Raw genomic sequence first — 22125 nt, 5'->3', positions numbered from 1 at the left:
TTTTACTATCCTATTCTGTTGTACTGTTGTTTTAACTCAGTGCTTCATAGTCTGCCACTTACTAGCAAGTGTAACTGTTGTTTTGGACCCTGACTGTACAGTTTCAGAATACACTTCAAAGACTACTAACACACAGTCACAATTCCCCAGTGGTTCTCACCACAGTATTGGTTACTCTGTCTAGACGTTTTGACATAAACTAATTCAATACAATCATTCCCTCTTGTAGGTGTACTGACAAATTAGGCGCGGAAGCAAATGGTAGCCATTACCATTTCACTTTCAGCCGCTGACATTCCTGATGGGTTTTCCCTGTCTACACAGCAAAAATAACATTTCCTTTCCATATGCATCCCTGATTTTACTATGTAAAACTACAGTAATATTAATATGTGGATTGAATGGTCTGTAGCACACTCCTTACATAGAGCCCTTTGAACTATTTTATAAGTCTGATCCATACAGATTTGGAGACCCCTGGTTGAAATCCAGTGAGTAAAAGGTTTTTAGGTATAATTCTGTGTTTCACCTCTTATATCTTTCCTGTCTCTTTGGAAGGCTTTGTATCCACAAAAGCTGTATTCATCACCATCTCTCTCTGCTAGCCATGTTTCAGTCATTACAATATCACAGTCTCCTGTGAATCCAGTAGCTTCTATGTGCATAAGCACTTAATTACCTAGTCCTTTGACATTTTGTTTCAGATTTTCTATGGATTTATTTTTCTTCCTCTTAAATTTGAGTGCTTCTGAATTTGTAGGTCATGGTTAAACTCTGCAAGACCCTCCTGGCCTACTTGGTAGCTCTTGAAACAGCAGCTAAGAAACAATGTTCTGAATCCCACTAACCTTCTGCATCTTCCCCATCCCAACACTGAAATGTGCAGCCAGGTTCAAAGAAAATAACATGCTCTTTCAGAAAAATCATTAACCAGATAGTGACTCATAAAGGAAGGTTCACTTTTATTTGAGTTTTAAATTAAAAACAAACACTAACAGACAAACCTGAAATGGTATATGATCATCCTGAATGAACATACTGTGCTTATCTGTGTCTGTCTCATGTAAAGGCAGGCAGTTCACAATGCATTCCTTTTGATCTTCAGACACAACTAAAAAAAAACATTCTCTGTTTTTTTGTTTGTTAAGACTGAATCGCATGTTATCTTTAGAAAAGTGCTAAGTAATCGATCAGAAATGAGCATTTAAGAAAACCTTTTCAGGTGCCTTTGTTGAGCTGAGGCTGTGTGGGATCATACTATACTGTATGTCTTTGAAGGCCTGTTAATTTTCAGTATAAGCTGTGACACACCCAGGGGTTGGAGTGCCATAACAGGATCTTTAAAATAGGCAGAATCAGGAAAATAAACACTCAAGTTCTGTAAGGTACAAAAACAGTCCTTTATCTACACAGCGGGAAAATAAACAACCAATACAAATCAAAACATGAGCCTGTCTTTAAGTTTGTACTTCTTTGAAGTCCCTCTCTGAAAATACTACCAGGCTGCTAAGATGTTTACTGAGATTATGCTCAGTTTGTGGTCATTTGGTCAGTCACTTCTTCAGACTTCTTTCTTTGGGTGAATCTGTACTGCAGAGGGCCTGCCCTTTGTCCCCAGATAGCAGACAGACCGACCCTGGAAGCTTCTGCTTTCTGGCTTTCGAATGACCACCTGACCAATTCTTTTCTCACCACTGGACCAGAGACTATGGCCATTATCTTATTCCTCACAGCCTTCTGGGAAATGTAATTCCGACAAGGATGTTCATTTTGTCTGAAACTTCGTCCCTCTTACAAATAAAAAATCAAGCATCTGAATTAAATTAGCAGAATTAAGGTGCCACTATTGCCACCTCCTACTGTACATCTATACAGGCAAATTAAAAGGAAGTATGACTTACAAAAGTATAAAATGAATAATAGTTTAATTTGTCTGAAACAAGATGTTTACCTACACAGGACACATATCATGAATGATGTCCATCGTTTATTTCACAAACTCACTTTTTTTTCTGCTAAGAGTCCAAAAAGTATAGATTTAAGAGTGGGATGGTTACCAGTCCATCACAGGGCACATACTGTACAGTGCAGTCTGTAAGTATTTGGACAGTGACACACTTTTTGTTGTTTTGGCTCTGTACTCCAGCACATTGGATTTGAAATGAAACAATGAGGTTAAAGTTCAGAATGTCAGTTAATACGAGGGTATTTACATCTATACTGGGTGAACCATATAGGAATCACAGCACTGTGTGTACATAGTCCTCCCATTTTAGGGGAACAAATGTAAATGAACACATACTTACTCATAGACTGTACTGTAAGCACACAAGGCCAATTACAGACATTGATGAACTGTAATTTATAGGAGTCACCTTCCCCTATCTTTGGAAGGTGAATGGAAATTGAGTCACTCAGAGCAACAACACATGCAAAGCTGGGGAGAGCATGTACAGTCCAGCCAGGACCCCTTGACTCAAGAACTCCAAGCGAGCAGTGCCAACTGCCATGCCCCAGAGTTGCACATTAATGAAAGACAGCAAAGCTAAATGAAACTATGTTTAAACAATCTGAAGACTTAACTGAAGGACATGTAATAATTTTTAACCTATTTTCCAAGCTCAAGGATCAGGAATAAATCATCAACAGGCAAGTTAACTTTAGACATCGCCAATCACAGTAGAAATGAGTATCAAACTCATTCCACAGCATTAGATTGCAGATTTACACTGCTCATCCCTTAGATTAAAAAATCCACACAAACATAATTGACTGACGTTTGACCAGATTTTCATGGCCATGAGTGCCCTTGAAGAAGACTTCATTGGTCCTTTGCTCCAGTTACCACTCAGACAGAAGCAAACCTCTCATGATAGGGAACTTTTGAATAAAGCAGCTACAATTCATTCCATTTGGATATACAAAAACAATGAGACCTACAAATACACAGAGCTCAGTGCTAAGGTTTTATTTAGAATGAGGTCATTTCATGGTAACTTTGTAGGCAGACAATTAAATACAATTCTGATAAGTAAAGTTATGCTAGACGTCTTATTAGGTATTTGCATGGTCTCGGAGCTCTACCACTTATGAATATTATCAGATCTTTGTTCAGCAAGTGATACATACAGTAGGGGAGGTCAATAAGGGCAGAGGCTGTTCACACTGACATAGAACAAGTTTTAGTCAGACAGCTTTTTCTGAGTGCTTTTTCTCAAAACAAAGTAAAGAATTAGCTAAACGATATCAAAGGTGTTACTGGAAACTAAACTTTGCTATAATTTTAATAACTGCAAATTCGTTTTACTAATAAGAATAAGAATGTGATTATCTGCTATATGTGAAGACCAGTGACAGAAAAAGCAAAAAACTAAAAATGTCAAAGAAACTCAAAGGTTCCATAAAAACACAATTATCCTTGAACTAAAAACGCTTTCACGTTGTTTACAGTCATCTGGTTTCAGTCTTTCTCTAACCCTAACTCCATACATATGAGTGCTGAAAACGTGCTAGCGCTTCAGGTACACTTTAATTCAATGGATGTATTCAATCAGTAACTCACATACAGGAAAAATATCAAGATAATAGATTGTGACTTTGTGGTGATTTTGGAATGGTTGAAGCAAGATTTCACACATTAAATGTCCTGATATGGCAAAATCAGTATTTTTATAGTAACGTATATATGGGACCAAAAGGAGTCTGCCTAGGGTTAGGGTTAAAATTTCTATCAAAGTTCAAAAGAAAAGAAGCTTACCAAGTTCTTTAAAATGGCCAAAATAAGCATGTTTCAATGGTTTTTTGGCCACAATTGAAACATTTTGCTAAAGTTTTTTTTTTTCTGTAGTACTCTGCATAGCCTTATACCTAATGTCAGTCACAGGAAAAGTCAAAAAATAAAATTGTCAAAGAAACTCAAAGGTTCCATTAAAAAAATAGTTCTCCTTGATCTAAAAACGCATTCACATTTTTTACAGCCATCTGGTTTCAGTCATTCACCAACCCTAAGCCTAACCTCATACATGCAGTAGTTCCAAGCACACTAAGAGCTCATTTCTATGCATTTCCTAGCTTCTGTTTTGCTACAATTTTAAACAGACTTTGTGTACATTGAAGAGTTTTCTATGTTTGAACATATGTCATTATTGTAAAAAACAAAAACAAATGCTATTTCTTCCAATGATAATTTACTGCTCACCTTGACAAGTCTGGTCAATTAGTCCTAAAATAATTTGCTGAATACCTTCCTGTTTTATGTCATAACAATTCCAACAGTATTCTTTTACTTTGAGATTTAAATTTATAATTTGGTATATACATTCAAGGGGCATTGGTTTTTTGGAATCTCTGGATTTGTGGTGGTTATTAGGTCCACTCGTAATTATAATAAAGTGTTAATAATGTGCATATTTTACACCTAGTAAACCTGTAACGTTTATACGTGCACACTTTTACTTTTACTGTCTCTGATCACTTTTATTTTTTGCAAGTTTTCTTCATGCCCCCCAAGAACACGGGGCCTCACAATGTCATGTCATCTATCATCAAATAGTTGATTTCATGATGATGTTACATGCCCCTTGGATAAATGAATCTATCTGTCAAATGAAAAGGGAAAGTCAGAAAACAACAGAAACGTTGAGCTTCAAGACTACAAATACAATAAATCTAAAGGACTGTCCTACACTGACAGGCTAAAAGAACTGGATGACTTTAGACTTGGACACAGAAGTCTATGTGGGTTCTGGCTGATTCAAGTACTCAAAGTCCTCCAAGGCTTTTGACGACGTCAACCCAGCAAATGTCTCCAGTATGCTCTTTGAAATACAGACCAGAGGGCACGAGTAGAAACAGTGAGGGGATGCATTTAAAACGGAGATGCTTTTTTACACAAAGGGTAAAGGCACTCTAGAACAAGCTACCATGTTTTTGAAGACAATACTGTGAAGTATTGAAGTATTTGAAGACAATACCCTGGCTTCATTCAAGGAACAGCTTTATACTCAAACTAATTAGCTACTAGCAACCAGCAAGCTATTCTCCATTGCTCTCTGGGAGAATGTGGTTCAGACAAGAGACTCCATCTTGTTTTCACTTACCACCAGTGTCAGGTCAGTAAAAGGGTTATTACAAGAATCCAGGCTGAATAAAAGTATAAGCTTATGTCATCTGCCAGTGACACAAACCTCATTTTAACAGTATTGCCAAAGTAATTAGGGATAACTTTGTATTTGATCAATATGCAAGTCACAACATAGTTCTGAATTTCTAACTTCACTTTTTACAATGGGCAGTTAAGGCTCCTATGTCTTTGCAGACATGATACCTTTGTATTTTATCAATACGCAAGTCGCAACATAGTTCTGAATTTCTAACTTCACTTTTTACAATGGGCAGTTAAGGCTCCTACAGTACGTCTTTCCTGACATGTCAGTTTGTTGCCTAGAACCTACTATCAAGCTCTGTCTTATTAGAATTGAATCATACGCCTTTGTGTTAAAATATCTAGTGAGACATTTATAATCAGTTTATCTTTGTATTTTATTAAGATTTTCTTGAAGATATAACAATGTTTTAGATCCATGATGTATTAGAATAGAATTTGGATCAAATTAGCCCCTGTATATTGTATATCATTGGTCTAGATAATCCATCATAGATCATAGAGGTAACATAAATAATATTAATTGGATCAAGAAAAGAATATTGCTGGACACCACAGATAATATTTGCTAAACATGATGCAGACTCACCCGAGAAAATTAAATTAAATTTTCTGAGAAGAATTATTACAGTAGCATGATCTACTAAGATCCAACAAAACCAGGATGGAGGCAGTTTTGAATCTGCATTCATCAGTAAGTCCATTTGTTAGGTGGTTCTATGCTATAGATTGAACTTTTTCAAGGATATTATCAGCTACCAAATACTCCATTATTTAAGCACTAAATTTTTCAAATACAGTACCTCAACGAGAAAGGTACAGTAAGGGCTAACCAGGTTAAGTTTTCTCAAAGAGAGGTTTTATCACAGTTAAGGAAAAATTGAACTATTCCTGTTTTCATTCAAGAAACAAGAACAGAGGATTGAAGGGAGTTAAGGTTAAGTAAAGCTACATCCTTTAGGAATCATGTTCAAATGGGATCTGAAACCATTTGAAACCCGGCAGAGGCTTTCAGGTTGTCTGTTGACCTCTGCTAGCAGGGCCTCTGTCACGCGCCACACCAGAGGGAGAGGCGAGCAAGGAGGGGACAGTCAGCCCAGCCTGTGGCCACTTGACACGGACGTTTCCGGAAAAGAGACTTTGCCCTCAAGGTGCTTAGCTGTCCAGCCCTTTATGGAGTGTGACACTCTGAGAAGTGTGAGTTTTCTTTTGTGGTTTGTGGTTGGTGTTCCCTGGCCCTGGAAGCTGTTACCTTACGGCTGTGTGTGGAACGTCCCTAGAAATCCACTCGCCCCTGGGTGTGTAAGCCACGCCGCGCTATCGGCTGCAGGTGCTACAGAATTCTCGAGCCCTTGCTAGAACAAAAAAAGTTTACTCTCATGCTGGCGTCTTCCACTGGTGACTGGCTGCCTGAGATTAAGATTCTGATTGCTTTTGAAGAATGTAATGGAATAGTACTCAAATTAATGACAAAAGAGGCTCCCCCCTGTGATTTGTGGTGTTCCAAATTCCATAGGGTGAGGTGAATAATGTAGTTTTAGTGCATACGCACAAACTCAAAGACTTTGCTGGGCATTTTAAGTTTAGACTAGAGATTTATTTTTATAGCTTAGCTTTTTATAAAGTGGGTGTTTCTATTCTTACTGCTGTGTTTGTTACTGTTTTTGGCATTATACCTTTAAATTAACACTCTGTAAAGTTCTTTTAGTGTTTTGTAATCATGTAAAGATGTATTGGTCTTATTTAGTGTACATTAAGCTGTAAATCAGATTATGGTTTTGGTTAATTTTACAAAAATGAAACAATAAATAATGGTGATTTACTGGCTAGTGCCACTAAATAGGATGAATAGGATGTTCTTAATATATTTCACTTTCAAACTAGTAACAAAATGTAACTATAAGCCAAAAAAAGTATAAAAGCATGATATACTGTAATGCAAGTTTCATAGCAAGAAGTACTTTGAAATATGTACAAATATACACAGAGAGTCTGAAATTCTTAAGGTGTCTGCACCAGAAGGCAGATCACCTTTTGATTTGTAAAGGGAAAATGCCCTCATACTCAAGGCATTCCTTACTGTCAGGGTTAAGAGCACCTTGAACTCCTAATCCAGCTACACTGACCACTCTAAGTGCTCACCAGCTAGGATTATTCTTCGTGACAAATAGCTCCCTTATGCAGGCAACTCCTGAAAAGTAACGCATTTGACTAAAAAAACAAACTGTAACTATTATACAAAAAGCTGAAAAGTCGGGTATTATCATGCTTACAACAGAAGATTATGCACAGGGGTTGTTAAAACTGACAGAAATACATTTCTCCTTCAGGTCATATAGAGGATTATTCAGACAGAAAACAAAATGCCTTCATCTGTTCAGACTGTATTTTTTTCCAAGTCCTGCATTTCGTCTCCACAAGTTATCACTAGTAGTTATCACTCCTGACCTGTTAACTGCAGTCATTATTTTGAGAAAGAGCTTAATCCACTTTTCAGTTCATTCAGAAAGTGGACACAAAATAATTCTGGAATCACGCTGCAGACTCAAATATAAACGAACTTGCAGTAATGCCAAGGAAGAGTATTAGAATTCAGTGTTCAATTTCATATCTTTAGGTCGCACAGAGCTGGATAATTTTAATTTAACTGTGTTTTTTTCTGTTAGGCAGACTGACTCCTAGACCTACATCTATGTGTGTACTGAAACAAAGAATAAAAAAGATTTTATGTTTTTTCTTACTGCTCTTGGCCTAGTCCACATCAAAGTTCTAAAACACCTTACTTATTACCGTTAGTATATTTGCCTCCAGAAACACAAACATGAGTTTTATTTTCATTATACAAAAGGCAGAAAAAGAAAAATAGGCCCATTTCAATGTAACATACATTTAAATAACATTGTAAGAGATGCATGTGTGCAACCAATTTAAATCATAAGAGCTCAAAAAATGTATCCTTGAGTAAACTCAATCTAGCTAATTCTATTACATAATAGATGTTGTAATACATAAATTATTGCTCCACAAATTCTTAATAAATTAATTTCCTGTGTATCTATGCTCCCTCTGGAGACTTCAGAGGAGAGTAGTTTACCTTGGCAGGTTAAAAATAGTATGTCTGTTTTCACTCCTTGGTGTCAGGGATATTATTTTTTGCCCTTGATCATTCCAACAGTTTTAATTCTGGTCTGTATGTTGGAAGGAAGTATGATCAGGGTCTTATTTATTTAAAATCCAATGTGTGATCCTTTTAATCCCAGCACAGCACAAAGATTGTGTTTCTTATACCACAGATGTGGAGTTTCCACATTTTTTAGGAGTTTGGAAATCATTTCTGTCTCCTTTAGATTCTCCAACACTATTTTGAATGCTGAGAATTCTAAAGAGGAAGTGTTCAGCTTCAGTGTGGCTATTTTGATATTTGATACAGCTAATAAAACTCAAAATATCCAAAATATTATAGCTGCCTCTGTCAGGAACAGTTTTTTCCGGGCCCTATGCGGACGACACGATCCGAAAGGTGAAGAAACAATAGGGGAAAATATCATGCAGGAGTCGGTCAGGAGACAAGGGGGCGTGTCCATGCAGTGCTAGTGTCCGGGGGGAGTGAATCCAGGGCGAACAATCCAAGGGTAAATCCAGAGGGGGAATCCAAGACGGGAGGTTTAGTCCAAGACCAGGGGATCCATCCGTAGTTAAAACCAGAACCCGGTCGGGACCGGCGGGGCAGGGAATCAGGAACAGGAAACTAAAACCATAACGGAGCCAGACGCGGCAAGACCCCGGGCTCTCACGACACGGAAATCAATGAGAAGCCCCGAGCAATCGCCTGCGTCTGGCTTTAAAGGTGGAACTAAAGAGGGGCTGGAATAAGGAACAGGTTTGGGGAATGGGACAGAACGAGGAAGGGCTGGAGCGCCCTTAAGAGGAGGAGTAACGATCGTGACACCTCAATCTTTCATGCGTCTTCATTCAATTTTTTCAAGAGACAAGGTCTGCAGCCTCACAGGTGTCAGACGATGAGAGAAATGGAGTTGTGCTCTGTTGTTTAGTAATCGCATTACCAGTTCTCAACAGCAGTCCTTCTCAGGATTAACTGAGAATTTATAAGACTGTTATCACAGCCATCCCTTTACAAATCCTGTGCCGGCGCATGCCTAACACAATCTGTCTCTGACAAATGTGTTGCTGTATAGTTGTCTTTCTTACCATGTTCTGGTTAACATATTGCTAGTATTTTTGATGTTTGTAAGCCCGTTCATATGCTTTTGCAGAAATGTTAATGTAAGCATTTACATTTTAACATTGGTCTCCTTTTGACCTTTTCTATAAAAATGTTCAGTACGTCCACAGCGCCTACCTCATTGCCATGCATGTTACCCACATACTTGAACTCCGGGATCCCAATCTTGTGTTGGGTTGGGAATCTTCCAAGAACGAGAACCCAGAGGTCCCTTCCTGAAAAACAAGAAAAACACCCCAGATATCGGACCTTGCCCTTTAAGATATAGTCAGGATACTCATTTAGAAAACACTGACACATTATTGTCTCATTCTCTACAGTATATTGAAAAGAATTTCTCTAGACGTGCGAATGCAGAACCCAGAATGTCTTTTACCACTTCCTTTTGGATGACTCTGCACTGTGTGATGTTTGCAATTAGGTATGATCTGCACACCAAAACTGAGCCAAGACCCAACACTCTACCTCATCAATCCTCATCTCTCCTGAGACTGGGTGAAGAATGTCTGTACACTTCAATTGAACGTGACGAGTCTGAGCTTGCTATACTGTGTATGTCAGCCGGAGGTAATTTCGGAGACATGCTGGTATGCTTGGCCAAAGGGAAAAAGCACCTTATTCTGCTTGTTCATTATTTAAATTGACAAGTGTGGAACAACAGCTATGACTGTTTCCTCCAACCTGGAAAAATACTTTAGTCGAAGTTTAACAATACCACAAGATAGTATAGCCAGTGTTTTATTCGGTTCAAGTTCATGGATGTGTCCATGTTCCTTTTACGAGTTGCTTTAGGATTTTTGAAAGCTCTTTGAAACCTACTGACTTCTTACTTTTGAACTTTAAAACTAATTCTAGACCAAAGAAAATTAAACTGAGGCAGTTTTTTGCCATTAAATTTAAACTTCTACAGATTTTACACTTCTGTGTCAGGGGTCCTGAAATTGTGCAGAAGTGTGTGTTAAACTAAACTGTGAAGCATCCCTTGAAATAAGAATGGCAGAATGGAATAAAAAATGTGCTTGTAAAATGCAAGTATTTTCACACATTCTTTCCCATTATTAAGAGGATTAGCATTGAGCCACACGACCACCATTCACCTGCAAACCAGAATTCAAATCACATAAAATATCAAGTAAAATGGAACCTAGAGAAGCTAAACTTGGCCTCAACTAAAAAACAAAAATCCCTCTCATGAAACCATTGAAAAAATAATATTTTAGAGACAAGGACACTGCATAACAGACAGGAGTTCTGTGAAGCAATTGCTTCTTAGAACAGAAAAGGTTCTGTTGAGGACAAAAACAGCAATGTTAAATTGGTTATTAAATACACCGTAAGTAGAAAAACATTTGTGAAAATAATTGTAAGAATCCCTTGTATTTTGTATGATCCAAATGTTCTCAAAGCATCTTACAGGAGGGGACTCCACTAAAGTACAGCCCTTGTTTGGGTACTGTGGTGGAGCATTCGCAAGCAGTAGTAGCTTTGTAATATTCTAAGCTACAGCCAGTACTGTTCTTAAATCTAAAGTACCAGTGTATATATGAAGCATCAGCTCTACCTGAAATTTGTGGAATACCGGGCTCCCTGACATGGAGAAGAGAGAATGAGAGGCATTTAATTAAGAGGAAGAGGCACAGGCACAGGTGGTTCCCAGATTAATACTCATTCACCTCGGGCGTCGGGCCCTGAAGGAGATTACATGGTAATTAGCTTAGCTCTCTTGTGGACATTGGTCCATTTCACAAGTGCACAATCTGGCAGAGCTTTATAGGCAAGCCAGAGACAGGATGGCAGAGACGGGACGCTAGTGACTCTTCAGTTCAAGCTGGCAGGAGAGCAGGAGATGATATCTAATATTTGCACTAATTGCATTTCCTGTCAGACAGGAGCTGAAGGCCAAATTACCAAATAGGGATCGCATGAGCCTTGTAAATCGTGTATAACTGCTGGCTTAACAGGAATTTTCTATAGACTAACTCCTAACGCAATGTGTCAAGCAGCAGGGCGTTGCTCATACAGTACCTATGTGTTTCATGTTACAGGCCCTGTGGGATCTGTATTAGAAAATCAGGAGGAGCTGGAGTGGGCTTTAGAAATCTAGTTAAAACTGAAATATCCAGCTGCTGCAATATAGTCTAACCAGTTCTGTCTCGTCCAGTATGTGTCTGACTGTCCCGGTTAACACTGACGTAGGAATGATAACCATCTTAAGCAGAAATAATAACACAGAAACAAATGAAGCATTAAGGCAGAAATGGTATTATGTCTGACTAACTGTAAATTAACTTCTTCAATTCCAGTGAAAATTAAAAGGCATTGCAAAAAAGGCATTATTTTTTCTATTTTCATCTATTAAGACTTGCACTGCTAATTACCAAGAGGGGAACAGACGAGGGGAAAGCTGCAAAGCAAAAATTGGGGGTTAATTCCACACCGAAAAGTAAAAAGAAAATAAAAAAACAATGTTTTTGGGCAGGGGAGCCTTCTTTAAATGTGTAAAGATATCATGTTTCTTTATTCATTTCCATTAATGCTGGACACATTAGTGTTTCACTCATACAGCCTTAAGTTTAAATCAACGGGAGTATTGGCAAACTACCGTCTCAAAGCTTTCAAACTATATATTTTTAAAAAAACAAACCTTTACAGGAAGGAAAAGGGTATTAAATTAAATATTATCTGTCCAAAGCCACAACCTGAGGATAACTGAATGAACATAGAAATATAGGACATCTACCTTCCACCTATGTCAGTTGAGGCTTAGCAATAGGAACTTGGTAGATCTATAGGTGATTAGACAAGTATTTTTTGTGTATGGATTATAAGCTTTGGATCACAAACTTAACAATTGTATACCTCTCACCTTTATCATTTAACCCATTCTTCTTCCCAACTACTTTGATTAACAATCTTGAATCACTGAGAACCTCACGAATGAAGCATCGTGATTAATTCCTACTTCAAACTGGAGACCTAAGAGGCGTGTACTATCTTTTAAGGTATTCATTCTTTTTAATTAACACTCACTACTGAAGAATGGCATATTACCATTATAGTGACTGGTACAGTACATAAGGCTGGGCTTTACAGTGAGTGTGTGCATGACTTGTTTGTGTGGGATAGTGGGGGTTAGACGTTTGAGAAAGACAGTTGCTATCACACTGTAAGCTAACTTGAAATTAACACAGTTTAGCTATATTTGGCTCATTCATAGTTTATTCAGCTAAAGAACCTGTTATTCTGAACATGAGAAACAGACCGGTATGAGGACAGGTGGGTATGGGCTGCTTTTATCAACTGTATTTTTTACGATGGTGGCTGTTTCTGTAAACTGCCATGTAAATTGTTCTGTACGATAGCTCTCCTGCTCGCTGGAGTTCAGTTTCATGCTGGCGGGAGATTTTCTATCAGCTGTTGTGTCTGTAAATGTAACAAAAGCCACACTTTTCCAGAAGTAAAGATGGTACTTTTGTAGGAAAGTAGCTAATTGAATGTACTGTAGTACACATTGTTTTGTATACCATACATAATACAGGAGAGATACTGATGTACTGTATTTATCACACTTTGCGATCAAACAAGCTACAAAAGGAGAACAGAAAACTTAGAACATGGTTTATAACTTCTGAATTGCAATTTAACACCTTGCAGGTATTAAGTATTTATTTTGAATATTGCAACAGAGGGATGTTTGGTCAAGGAGGGTTAATTTCACTAACCATTTCAGCTTTCAGTAAGGGGATATGTTGTTAAATAAGACTGTTCATTTAGACAGAGGTAGATTTGAGACCGTGTGGGAGCCCTGCTATAGTCTCCAGGACAGAAAAGAATGATAACGTCAGATACCAAGCAAATGACTTGTATTTGCATCTTTACCAAAGTATTTGAAATGTAAAATACATTTGAGGCCCTGTTCTTTGAACATTCACACCTTCCTTGGGAAGATGTGTGCAAGATAATATCTCATTACAAAAATAGTATTGAATTACAAGCACAGGACAGGTTAAATACTGCACAGACAGTCCAATCTTTAAATTGTTAATCTGGCCCTTTACATGAGCTGATAGGAAAGGGCCTGTTCAACACAATGTACATTACAGTGGCACATGTTTGTGAAGGAATGTTTTGCTTCTGTAAAATGAGTAGTAAAAAGATTCTTTATGGTGACCCATTTCTATTAAAAGGCGAATAATCCCCCTGAGTAGGAAAGACAAAGGTGCTTTTTATTTCATTTCCACCTGTAGGTGTAGTTTTCCATTGTTTCACTGTAAAAAGCCTATCCATTTTCGACTGTCTTTGTAGACAGTTTGTTTTTATCAATTAAACCATCTGGAATGCTGGAAGCATCACAGCTCTCCATGCAACTGTCTAAATACTTCAATAGTTGCTCACTATGAAAAGGTGGAAACATTAGCTTCGTAACACAGCAGCCCATCCGGGCTTGAAAAAAAAAAAACTGGAAGTCTTAGTGGGCAGGAAAGCACCAGGGAAGCATTTTAGAACACCTTTCCTCCCAGAGGTATATCAATGCAGTATTTTGGAAATTGATTAAACAATGACTCTTTTCATTAAAAAAAAAAAGTTGAGAAGGGCTGTTGAAAACTTGTTTCTAATTCCATGTGATAAAATGGTTGTGTTTTTCACATTTGTCAAGGTGCTAATTGTAGCAGTTTCCCAGTTGTAATCCAATACTTCAATGATAAAAGATTGAAATATTTACTTTTTTAAAGTGTGGTTTGATATTTACTTTTATTTAGTATATATACTAATATTTATAATATATATTAATATATACATACTATATATATTTACTGATATTTAGTCATATTTAATATTTACTTTTTACAACTTTTTTAAATAGTCTGTTTCACAATGCCACTGATTGGAATGAAGCCTCCAAAAGCCTTGCTTTTGAACTGGTCATTTGTCAGTGTCAAAAAATTGGTGGAATGAGCTGGATAATATTAAAGGCTTCCTTTCCCTTACTCGCTGCTTTCAGTAAGCAAATGTAAATGCAGCTCAGGAAGTTTCACAATGACTTCACTCATGAGTTACAGACCTGCCTTGTGAAAGGCTTCCCAGCACCACACTCCCACAGTCTTCACAAATATCTTTAAAAATAAACAGCATTAGCTGGGCTAACTTGTCAATACAGTGCGCTATTCAGAAATCAAGCACAACTTTACAGAGAGCAGGAGCCACCTCGTTTTTCAGAGATAATATGTGTCATTTTTTTATCATTTCTTCATCTGTTTGATTTTGCTTTTAAACGCATCAAAAAAAAAATCTCACATCTGAAATGTAGAAAGGAAAAACATTACAAATTGTCTTGACTGGGGAAATTATAAAGAGGTGCCCTTTCCTGCTGTGTAAATACAGGGTAGTACAGTATCTCTCAGGAGGCAAGAGATTGGGGGAGTTAGGGACAACACATTACTGTCACATTCTTGAAACCATAAAAACAGAAAAGGTGTCTAAATGAAAAGGTGTTTAGGTGAGGCTCAGCATCATAGAAAAGAAAGACAGAAAGGGATCTGTGGCGTGGTCGGAGAGTAGTCACTAAAGGCAGGGTTGTCTGGAATAAAGTTGTCTGAAAGGTCTGCCATGGAGAAATACGTTTCTAGTGACACTGGAGAAGAAGGCTGTGAAACCTGAATCCAGGAGCACCTGGCAACACAGATTAGAAAGATACACGCTGGGAGATGCACGTTTGTGTCACTGCCCATCACTCACAACCTGCCTCCCGAAGAAGAAGTTGTAAATTAAAGACATGGGATTTGAAAAAAAGAGGGAGAAAACCAAGATATAAGTGGAAATAGAATACATCACAACAACTGACAATAGTCTTTGAGCCTCATACTCAAATCACTTAAATCCCAAAGCAAGCAATGGGTATTTCAGTTCTGAGGGAATTTGAATACAGGTCAAGTACACCTACAGCACCTTGCAAATGTATTCAGTCCCCTGCATATCTTTCACATGTTGTTGCTTTAAAGTCTGCAGTCATGACACTCTAAAGCAGCAATTCATGTTTGTTATATACATTACCTACTTCACACATTCAAAGTAAATAACAAAAAAAAAGTAAATAGATAATATGGGAGAAAAATAAAGTTATGAATGCAAAAGGATTTAAAGCGTTTGCCATGGCAAACCTACTTTAGTCCAGTTGCACATCATTCCCTTAATGAGCCACATAATTAATTGAGTGGCCTTTGACAGTGTGCAATAATAGTGGTTCACATTATTTCAGAATAATTACACCCATCACTGTAAGCTTCCTCAGTCAGGCAGGTTCAATCGTGAAGACCAATGAGCTTTCAAAACAACTCAAGGCCAAAGGTGTATAAAAGCAAGCTTTGTGAAGTTAGTCACTGCTACCACTGGGTCAACGGTATCCCAGTCTACAAAGCTAGCCTATGACAGAATGGAAAATCCAAATCCTGCACGGAGTTGGCAACAAAGAATTTAAGTGACATTGCAAACCGTGAGGCAAAAGGTTTTGTGGTCGGACATTTTTTTTTTGTGGTCTAAATGCAAAGCATTACACCCGATGCAAACTCAATATAGTGAATTACTCAGTCAGCATCATCTCTACTGTTAAGCTTGGTGATAGCATCACAACGTTACAGCTCTGCTCGCCACCAGGGACTGGAAAGCTTGTCAAGACTGATGGGAACCTAGATGGAGTAAAGTACCAACAACAAGGTCAAAAATTCACCTTTCAGTGGGACAATGATCCAAACCAGAAGGCCAGAGTAGTAGAGGAGTACAGAGTACAGAGGAGTAGCTTAAAAATCAGAAAGAGAATGTCCTTGAGTGGCCTGACTTTACTACGTTGTGACTTTATTCATATTGAGAATCTGTGGAAACACTTGAAAAATACCAGAAATAAGTGACAGTTACTTAAATAAAAGTAAATGAGCCCCATGCAAGAGAACTTGAGCAAATCTACTGAACAAATTGGTAGTGATTGCAGCAATCTAGCTGGTTAAGACTGACCCTAAAGGACTTATGACTATAATTGCCACCAAAGGTGAGTTGATTCATGGGTGCCAATCCTTATGAAATCAAAGTACTTAGTAGTTTTTACTTTTTTGTTTCTTATCTTAACACTAGAAGTCATTCCGGTTTTGAACAGAAGATTACATTTAAAAATCTGCTTGCACCTTTTTAGAATTTCACAAAATGGGAAACTATAGGAAGGGTCTGAATACTTCGGCAAGACACTGTACTTGAAATGAAAAGCAAGCAAATCCCTCAAACTCCTTTAGTCATTGGCTGTTAAACAGTCAAATATATAAATCCCAGGAGTTGAAGGAGAAGACAGGGAATGAAACAAACAGTGATCATTCTTACCTTCCACAGATTTTCCAATACTATGCAAGTGTGTGAAGGAAGAATAGTTTTTGTTGACTGCTTTCAGGTACTGTTCGATTTCGGCACTGTCATGGTAACGGAATTCCAGCCCCCAGATCGATGACACCAAGGTCCCACAGAACAGGCACACGCTGAGAAGAAACATCACCCAGGTGCGTGCAATCCTAGAAAGATTAATTAGTGTAATCAAAAGGAGGTGTTTGCATTTTACAATGTGCTACAAATGGCTTGGAAACTTCTTCTTCTGCCATGTATTTTCTCTAGTATTGGTCATCAGACCTCTGAAGGAGGAAGTATTATCCCCAGTCGTATTTGCATGGCTGTATGTTGTTGCAAAACATGTGGAGTGTCCTTCTTGACAGTGAGCGACGCTTTCACAGATGCTCACAGTGTGCTGTCCACAGTCTTGTGCCTGTTCTTTAGAAGCATCGATCATCTTGTGTGTATCTGTTTCTAATTTGTTTATATTGTAGTGAAGTGGCAATGTACCAGCACATGGAGCTGATACACAGCTGTAAAGAGGTGCCCTTGGACTCAGTACCTTATTTAGATGAGGGCAAATTATTTGCTGGAAGCTGTAAGGGACTGATTAATTAGTTTGATTGTTGATGTGTTGCATCAGTACTGTGTGTGTTAATTTTGTGCGCCTCTATCCATATGAGCCTTTACCTAGAGCAGGCATTCTCAGCCCTAGTCCAGGCAGAACACTGCCTTCTGTCTTTTTTGCTCCAGACGATTTCTTAATCACAAGCTAATTGATTTCAGCCTTCTAATTGAAGGCATATTGGTCAATTTTAAGCTCTTAAGAAGTTGAATGGTATATATAATTGGTATCAACCCTGTATAATTTCTTACTTTCAGAACTCCTCTAATTGATTAATGAAAGGTAACTAATCAGTCCTCTGTGAAGGAAGAAACACTCGCCGTGGGAATGTCTGATACAGCGTCATTCCCACCTGTGTCTGCTCATCAACCAGTTTAGTTTCGATCTGTTGAATCAGAAATAATGGCAAGCACATTGACGAGAGGCTGTGTCAAGTTCTGTGCGCAGATGTTGTTGGAAGCAGAACCCTTGGGTATTTTTAAACACTCAGGACTGACTGAACAAACAAGTTAAAAAAGAATCTAAACAAGCAAGCAAATTAATGAAGTCGTCAATTAGCAGCTTGAATGAAACCCAGCAGACACTGTGTTCCTTCTGGACCAGGGCTGGGGACCACTGAGCTCGGGCAGGGCTTCCCAACCTTTTTTGTCTGCTGAACCCCTTCAACCTAAATTATTTGGTAATAATAAGTCCCCCCTTGAGATTTTAACTAAATCAAACCTTTCAATAAATGTAGATAAATCCTACAGCAACCCTCTTAACATGCACCTTTTCACCTTTTTCTTATCATTATTATTGTATTGTTATTTATTCATAGGACTATTTAATTTGACATTGACGTTTCCATCACAATCTCACGAACCCCCTGCAGTACCGTCACGAACCCCCGTTTGGGAACCCCTGAGCTAGAGGATACTGTGTGCCTGGTGGTGGGAGCTGGGAATTGGATTTTTTGAAAGGGGGGAATCATTGCAGCACTACGTGCTTGAGACTGCCGTGGTTGTGATCTGGTCTGAGCAAACCACTGTGAGGCAGAGCTGCAAAATAAACCGCAATGACATTTTGCAAGAAAGCAAGAGGTGGCAGCTGGTCATTTTCCTGCGGGTGGAGTGCTTCTAAAGCAGAAGGACCACTCAGCTGGGGCAGACCTAGAGGCACCGTTAGGGAAGGACACGCATGATATTCAGCTTCGTGGAAGACACTGACACTTGGTACCACCTAGAGGGACAGAATCAGCAGTGGACGTCCCCTAACGGTGACAAATGAACCCTAAGTAATTCCTGGTAGCAGGAGCACGAGACACAAAGTCTACAGTGGATTGTAAAGAGATGTGTAGAGTATGTGGCTGCTTTCCATTCCCACTGTTGAAGACCTGGGCCCAGGGGTGCCAAGGAAAGGAGAGGTGAGTGCCCTTGTGGCCAGTGAGCTGCTTCTCAGGAGACGGACTCTGGCTCGCGAGAGACAACCAGCTCAGTTTCAGAGGGTGTGTGCTTTCCAGCTGTAGTTCAAGCAGGCAGCAAGTGTCAACGGCTGGAGCTCTGAGATGAGTTTCTACCACGCTCAGCACAATGTTAGGAATCCCTGGTGGGAAGATACAAGGATCCTGGGCAGACGCAGGCACGGGTAATAGATGAGGCAGGCGAACAATCCAAAAACGAGAGGCAAGGTGGTGGTCAAAAGGCGAAAGGCAAATCGTAATCCAGGGAGAGGCGAGGTGCAAAGTCGAAAAGGCAGAAGGGGAGTCCAATAACCAGAAAAAACGAGGTACGGAAAAAACGCCAGGTAGAGCTCTCAAGGAGTAGACTCAATACCGAGCAGCGGGAAGCAGGTGAAGATGGTATACAGTAAATAGCACTGCGCACCGCACGGTGGAATGTGAGCAGGTGGTTTAACTCATGCGGCGGCGTTTGTTAAGAATCACCCGCTGCTGGGGCTGATTAGCTCGCTTACGAGTTGGTCTTGACTGCCTGGTGGTCGTGACACACAACAGATGATCTTGGACTTTGACACGAAACAGACCGAATCAGCTGAGTTTCTGTTCCACCCCTTGAGCGCGGAAAGTTGGCTCCAGCACCTGACTGAACAAAGCAGGCCTGACCGAAAGCCAAGAATCTTCTGCAGCAGATGTGCAGGACTGAACCCCTAAGAAAGGAAGCCATTGTGAGTCAAGGCCATCTTTGCAGAAGGCTGCTCAGCTAAGTGACAGAGAGTGAGCTGACTTGCCACCTGACAATCAAGGGACAGCAGTCCGGGAAGATGTGGAAAGCTGGGCTATCTTCAGTGGCTGGAAAGAGGAGGGAAACGAGCGCGAGATGACTGACATGGGGGTGTTTTTTCCTGGGAACCCAGTTGCCTCCTGCATCCAAGTGGGAACAGGAGCTGCACCAGTTGGCTAATCGTCACGGTCAGCGGAACTGACCTCATGTCCAGTGTATCAACGGAATGTGTTGTGAGACTCTTAATCAGTTCCCTGCTTTGTCAGTAGAGAAAGGGAGAACACGGACATTGGGCAGGATCAGGGGTTAAGCTGAGGACAGTGACAGGGCAGATACACCCATAATGAGCTGGGAACTGTTGCAAGTTGAGTGGCAGTCACACGGTGGAGCAGGATTTCTGTTTGGGGGTGTGATTGGTCTGGACAATGAAGACCCTCATGTAACAGGAGATTCACTAGACCCGAGGGGGTGATACACTCCTTCTTGGGGGAGAAGACTATCCCACTCTCTCACAGCAAGGGGAGGAGAGGTAAGGCCTGCTACCACCCAAAAGCCGCGGCCCAGTGGCTCTGTGCGAACTGGAGCCCAGGTGAGAGGGAACGTCCCCCAGAAGCAGCCTCCTCCCAAAGAACCGAAGGAAGGTAACTTGGGGGCCTGCCGAGCAGCAAGAACACGGCCAGACCTCTTCCAAAGATCCCAGCCGGGCCAGTGTTTCCAGCGGCTCCAAGAAAGGACTCGGTGAGCGGAGCCTTTAGCCGAAGCAGATGCTACCTCCTGCCTTGCGGAGCCTGGAGTGATCACATCTGGGAGCACTTTATGGCAAGTGGAAGCGCAGTGCAGCAGCTGTGGTGGGACTGAGAACGAGCCCCAGCTTGTGGTTTGTAATGGAGAGTGGATCTGCGAGGGGTGTGTGAGACTAATAGGAGTCAGGACGGACACAGCTGTTCTACTGCATTTGGGCTGTAAAGAACGATTATGCACTATGCACTCAGTATCATGATATGAGATCCAATACTAGCAGATCAAGATAATATTGCACTTCTAGTTTGTTGTAGTGCATCAAAATGTGGGGAATACAGTGGCAGAAAAGTACGATCTGGTCCTAGATATTGTCCCTGGGTTTGATTCTGGACTGAGGCACCTTCTGTGTGGATTTTGCATGTTCTCCTCTCTCAGCGTTTTGTTTTTCTAAATTATCTCTGTGTGCTGGTGTGTATGTACTGTATACACCTGGGGACAGTTTCCACCACAATTAATGGGAATGAGCGGATAATAATAGAGAATAAAAATATACATGGTCAAATTCCTTATCATTCATGGCTAGACACTATAAAATGCTTTATATATTCACTATAAAATGCTTTAAATCTCCTTATTAGTAGTTGATGGTAAACTAATAAAAAAGTAAAAATAATCATTAGGTTTTAATCAAAACGAATGAAAAACTACAGACTTGGTTCTAAAAGCGATTCAGAACCATAGGTTTTCAGAAGTATGAACAAACCTAGAAAACTAAATATCGATTATATCCCCACTTCCCTGACATATGCCAAAGGAGGAAGCGTCCCCAAACTTTTCTCCGCGACAATAAAGAGCTTCTACACAAAACTGATACACTTTTACAGCATTATAATTTAATCACTGGATTGCTATACTGTACATCCATCTCCTAACCACTTCTTCCAATTTAGGGTACATATGTGCTATAATAAATGTAATAAATCCCTACCTTCTCAAATCAGCCGTTTTTTTTTCAAAAAACAATGTCTCGGTCCTTAATTTTAAAACACTCCAAAGTCGTTTGTGTTCTTCCATTCAGCGTAGGGGCAACTGTCGGTGACACTCCAGCGCACCGCAAAGCTCTCGGCTGGTGCCTCAACGCCGCAGCTCTTGAGAAAGACGAGTGTCTTCTTTAAAGACCGGGGTTGTTCAGTGTCCACGTACTGTAGACTCCGCCTCTGAGCCCCGACAACTGCCAGTTACTCCTCTTAACACCACTCAGACACTTCCGTTGGCTCTTGGAGAAAACGCAGCCGACGCGTATTTTTGTGAGATTTAATCCGTTTATGAAAGCCCAACGGGCGATCCGTTAAAAAGTTAAAGCTCCAACGCCCACAAAATCTTCTCGACTAAGTGGCGCTCCCTGGAGAGCACGAAGCTTTTTTGAAACTGTTCCTGTTTAGTAAACATTTTGTCATGCCAGGGCAATATTCTAGTGTTTTTTTTTTTACTTTACACTATGTTGTCGACATCATTTGTTTGTTCCTGAGAAACGGGAACTTTAATCTGAGAGGCTCGCGATGAGCAACAGCAAATAAGAGCACAGCAGCCAATGAACTGTCATTTATAAAAAAGGAAGTTTACGTTTTGTGTTTTCAACGAAGTATGTATCTAATGACTATAATACAGTGGCACCGTGACATTATAAAATATGCAGGTGCAATAATATCAATAAAATTCTATAGTCCACACAATATAACTAATCAATGATGAATTATGATGGATAATTGCAATA

The 22125-nt window shown here is 39.7% G+C and overlaps 1 protein-coding gene and 1 long non-coding RNA gene across 3 annotated transcripts in view; one reads left to right on the top strand and one right to left on the bottom strand.

Moving 5' to 3' along the window:
* LOC138240816 (uncharacterized) overlaps positions 1-16926 on the top strand; it is a 42707-nt gene extending 25781 nt beyond the window's left edge. The window contains exon 3 of the long non-coding RNA XR_011190066.1: positions 16837-16926. This is a non-coding gene — a long non-coding RNA (uncharacterized lncRNA). The remainder of the gene's footprint in view (positions 1-16836) is intronic.
* Positions 1-21881, bottom strand: part of cpm (carboxypeptidase M) — a 42036-nt gene extending 20155 nt beyond the window's left edge. Inside the window, exons 1-3 of one of the 2 annotated variants that reach the window (XR_001479022.2) lie at positions 21340-21881; positions 16770-16954; positions 9525-9622 (exon numbers count right to left, since the gene is read on the bottom strand). Coding sequence is in view for 1 of the 2 variants with exons in the window: in XM_006633577.3 (XP_006633640.2) it covers positions 9525-9622; positions 16770-16954; positions 21340-21425 (369 nt within the window). In the remaining variant the exon portion in view is untranslated. The remainder of the gene's footprint in view (positions 1-9524; positions 9623-16769; positions 16955-21339) is intronic. The other variant, XM_006633577.3, reaches the window with a different exon arrangement.
* Between the last annotated feature and the right edge of the window lie 244 nt (positions 21882-22125).

The sequence above is a fragment of the Lepisosteus oculatus genome, chromosome 7, assembly GCF_040954835.1.
Source record: "Lepisosteus oculatus isolate fLepOcu1 chromosome 7, fLepOcu1.hap2, whole genome shotgun sequence".
Taxonomy (NCBI): Eukaryota; Metazoa; Chordata; class Actinopteri; order Semionotiformes; family Lepisosteidae; genus Lepisosteus; species Lepisosteus oculatus.
Note: the sequence above shows the minus strand (reverse complement) of the source record. Positions and strands in the feature narration are given on the sequence as shown.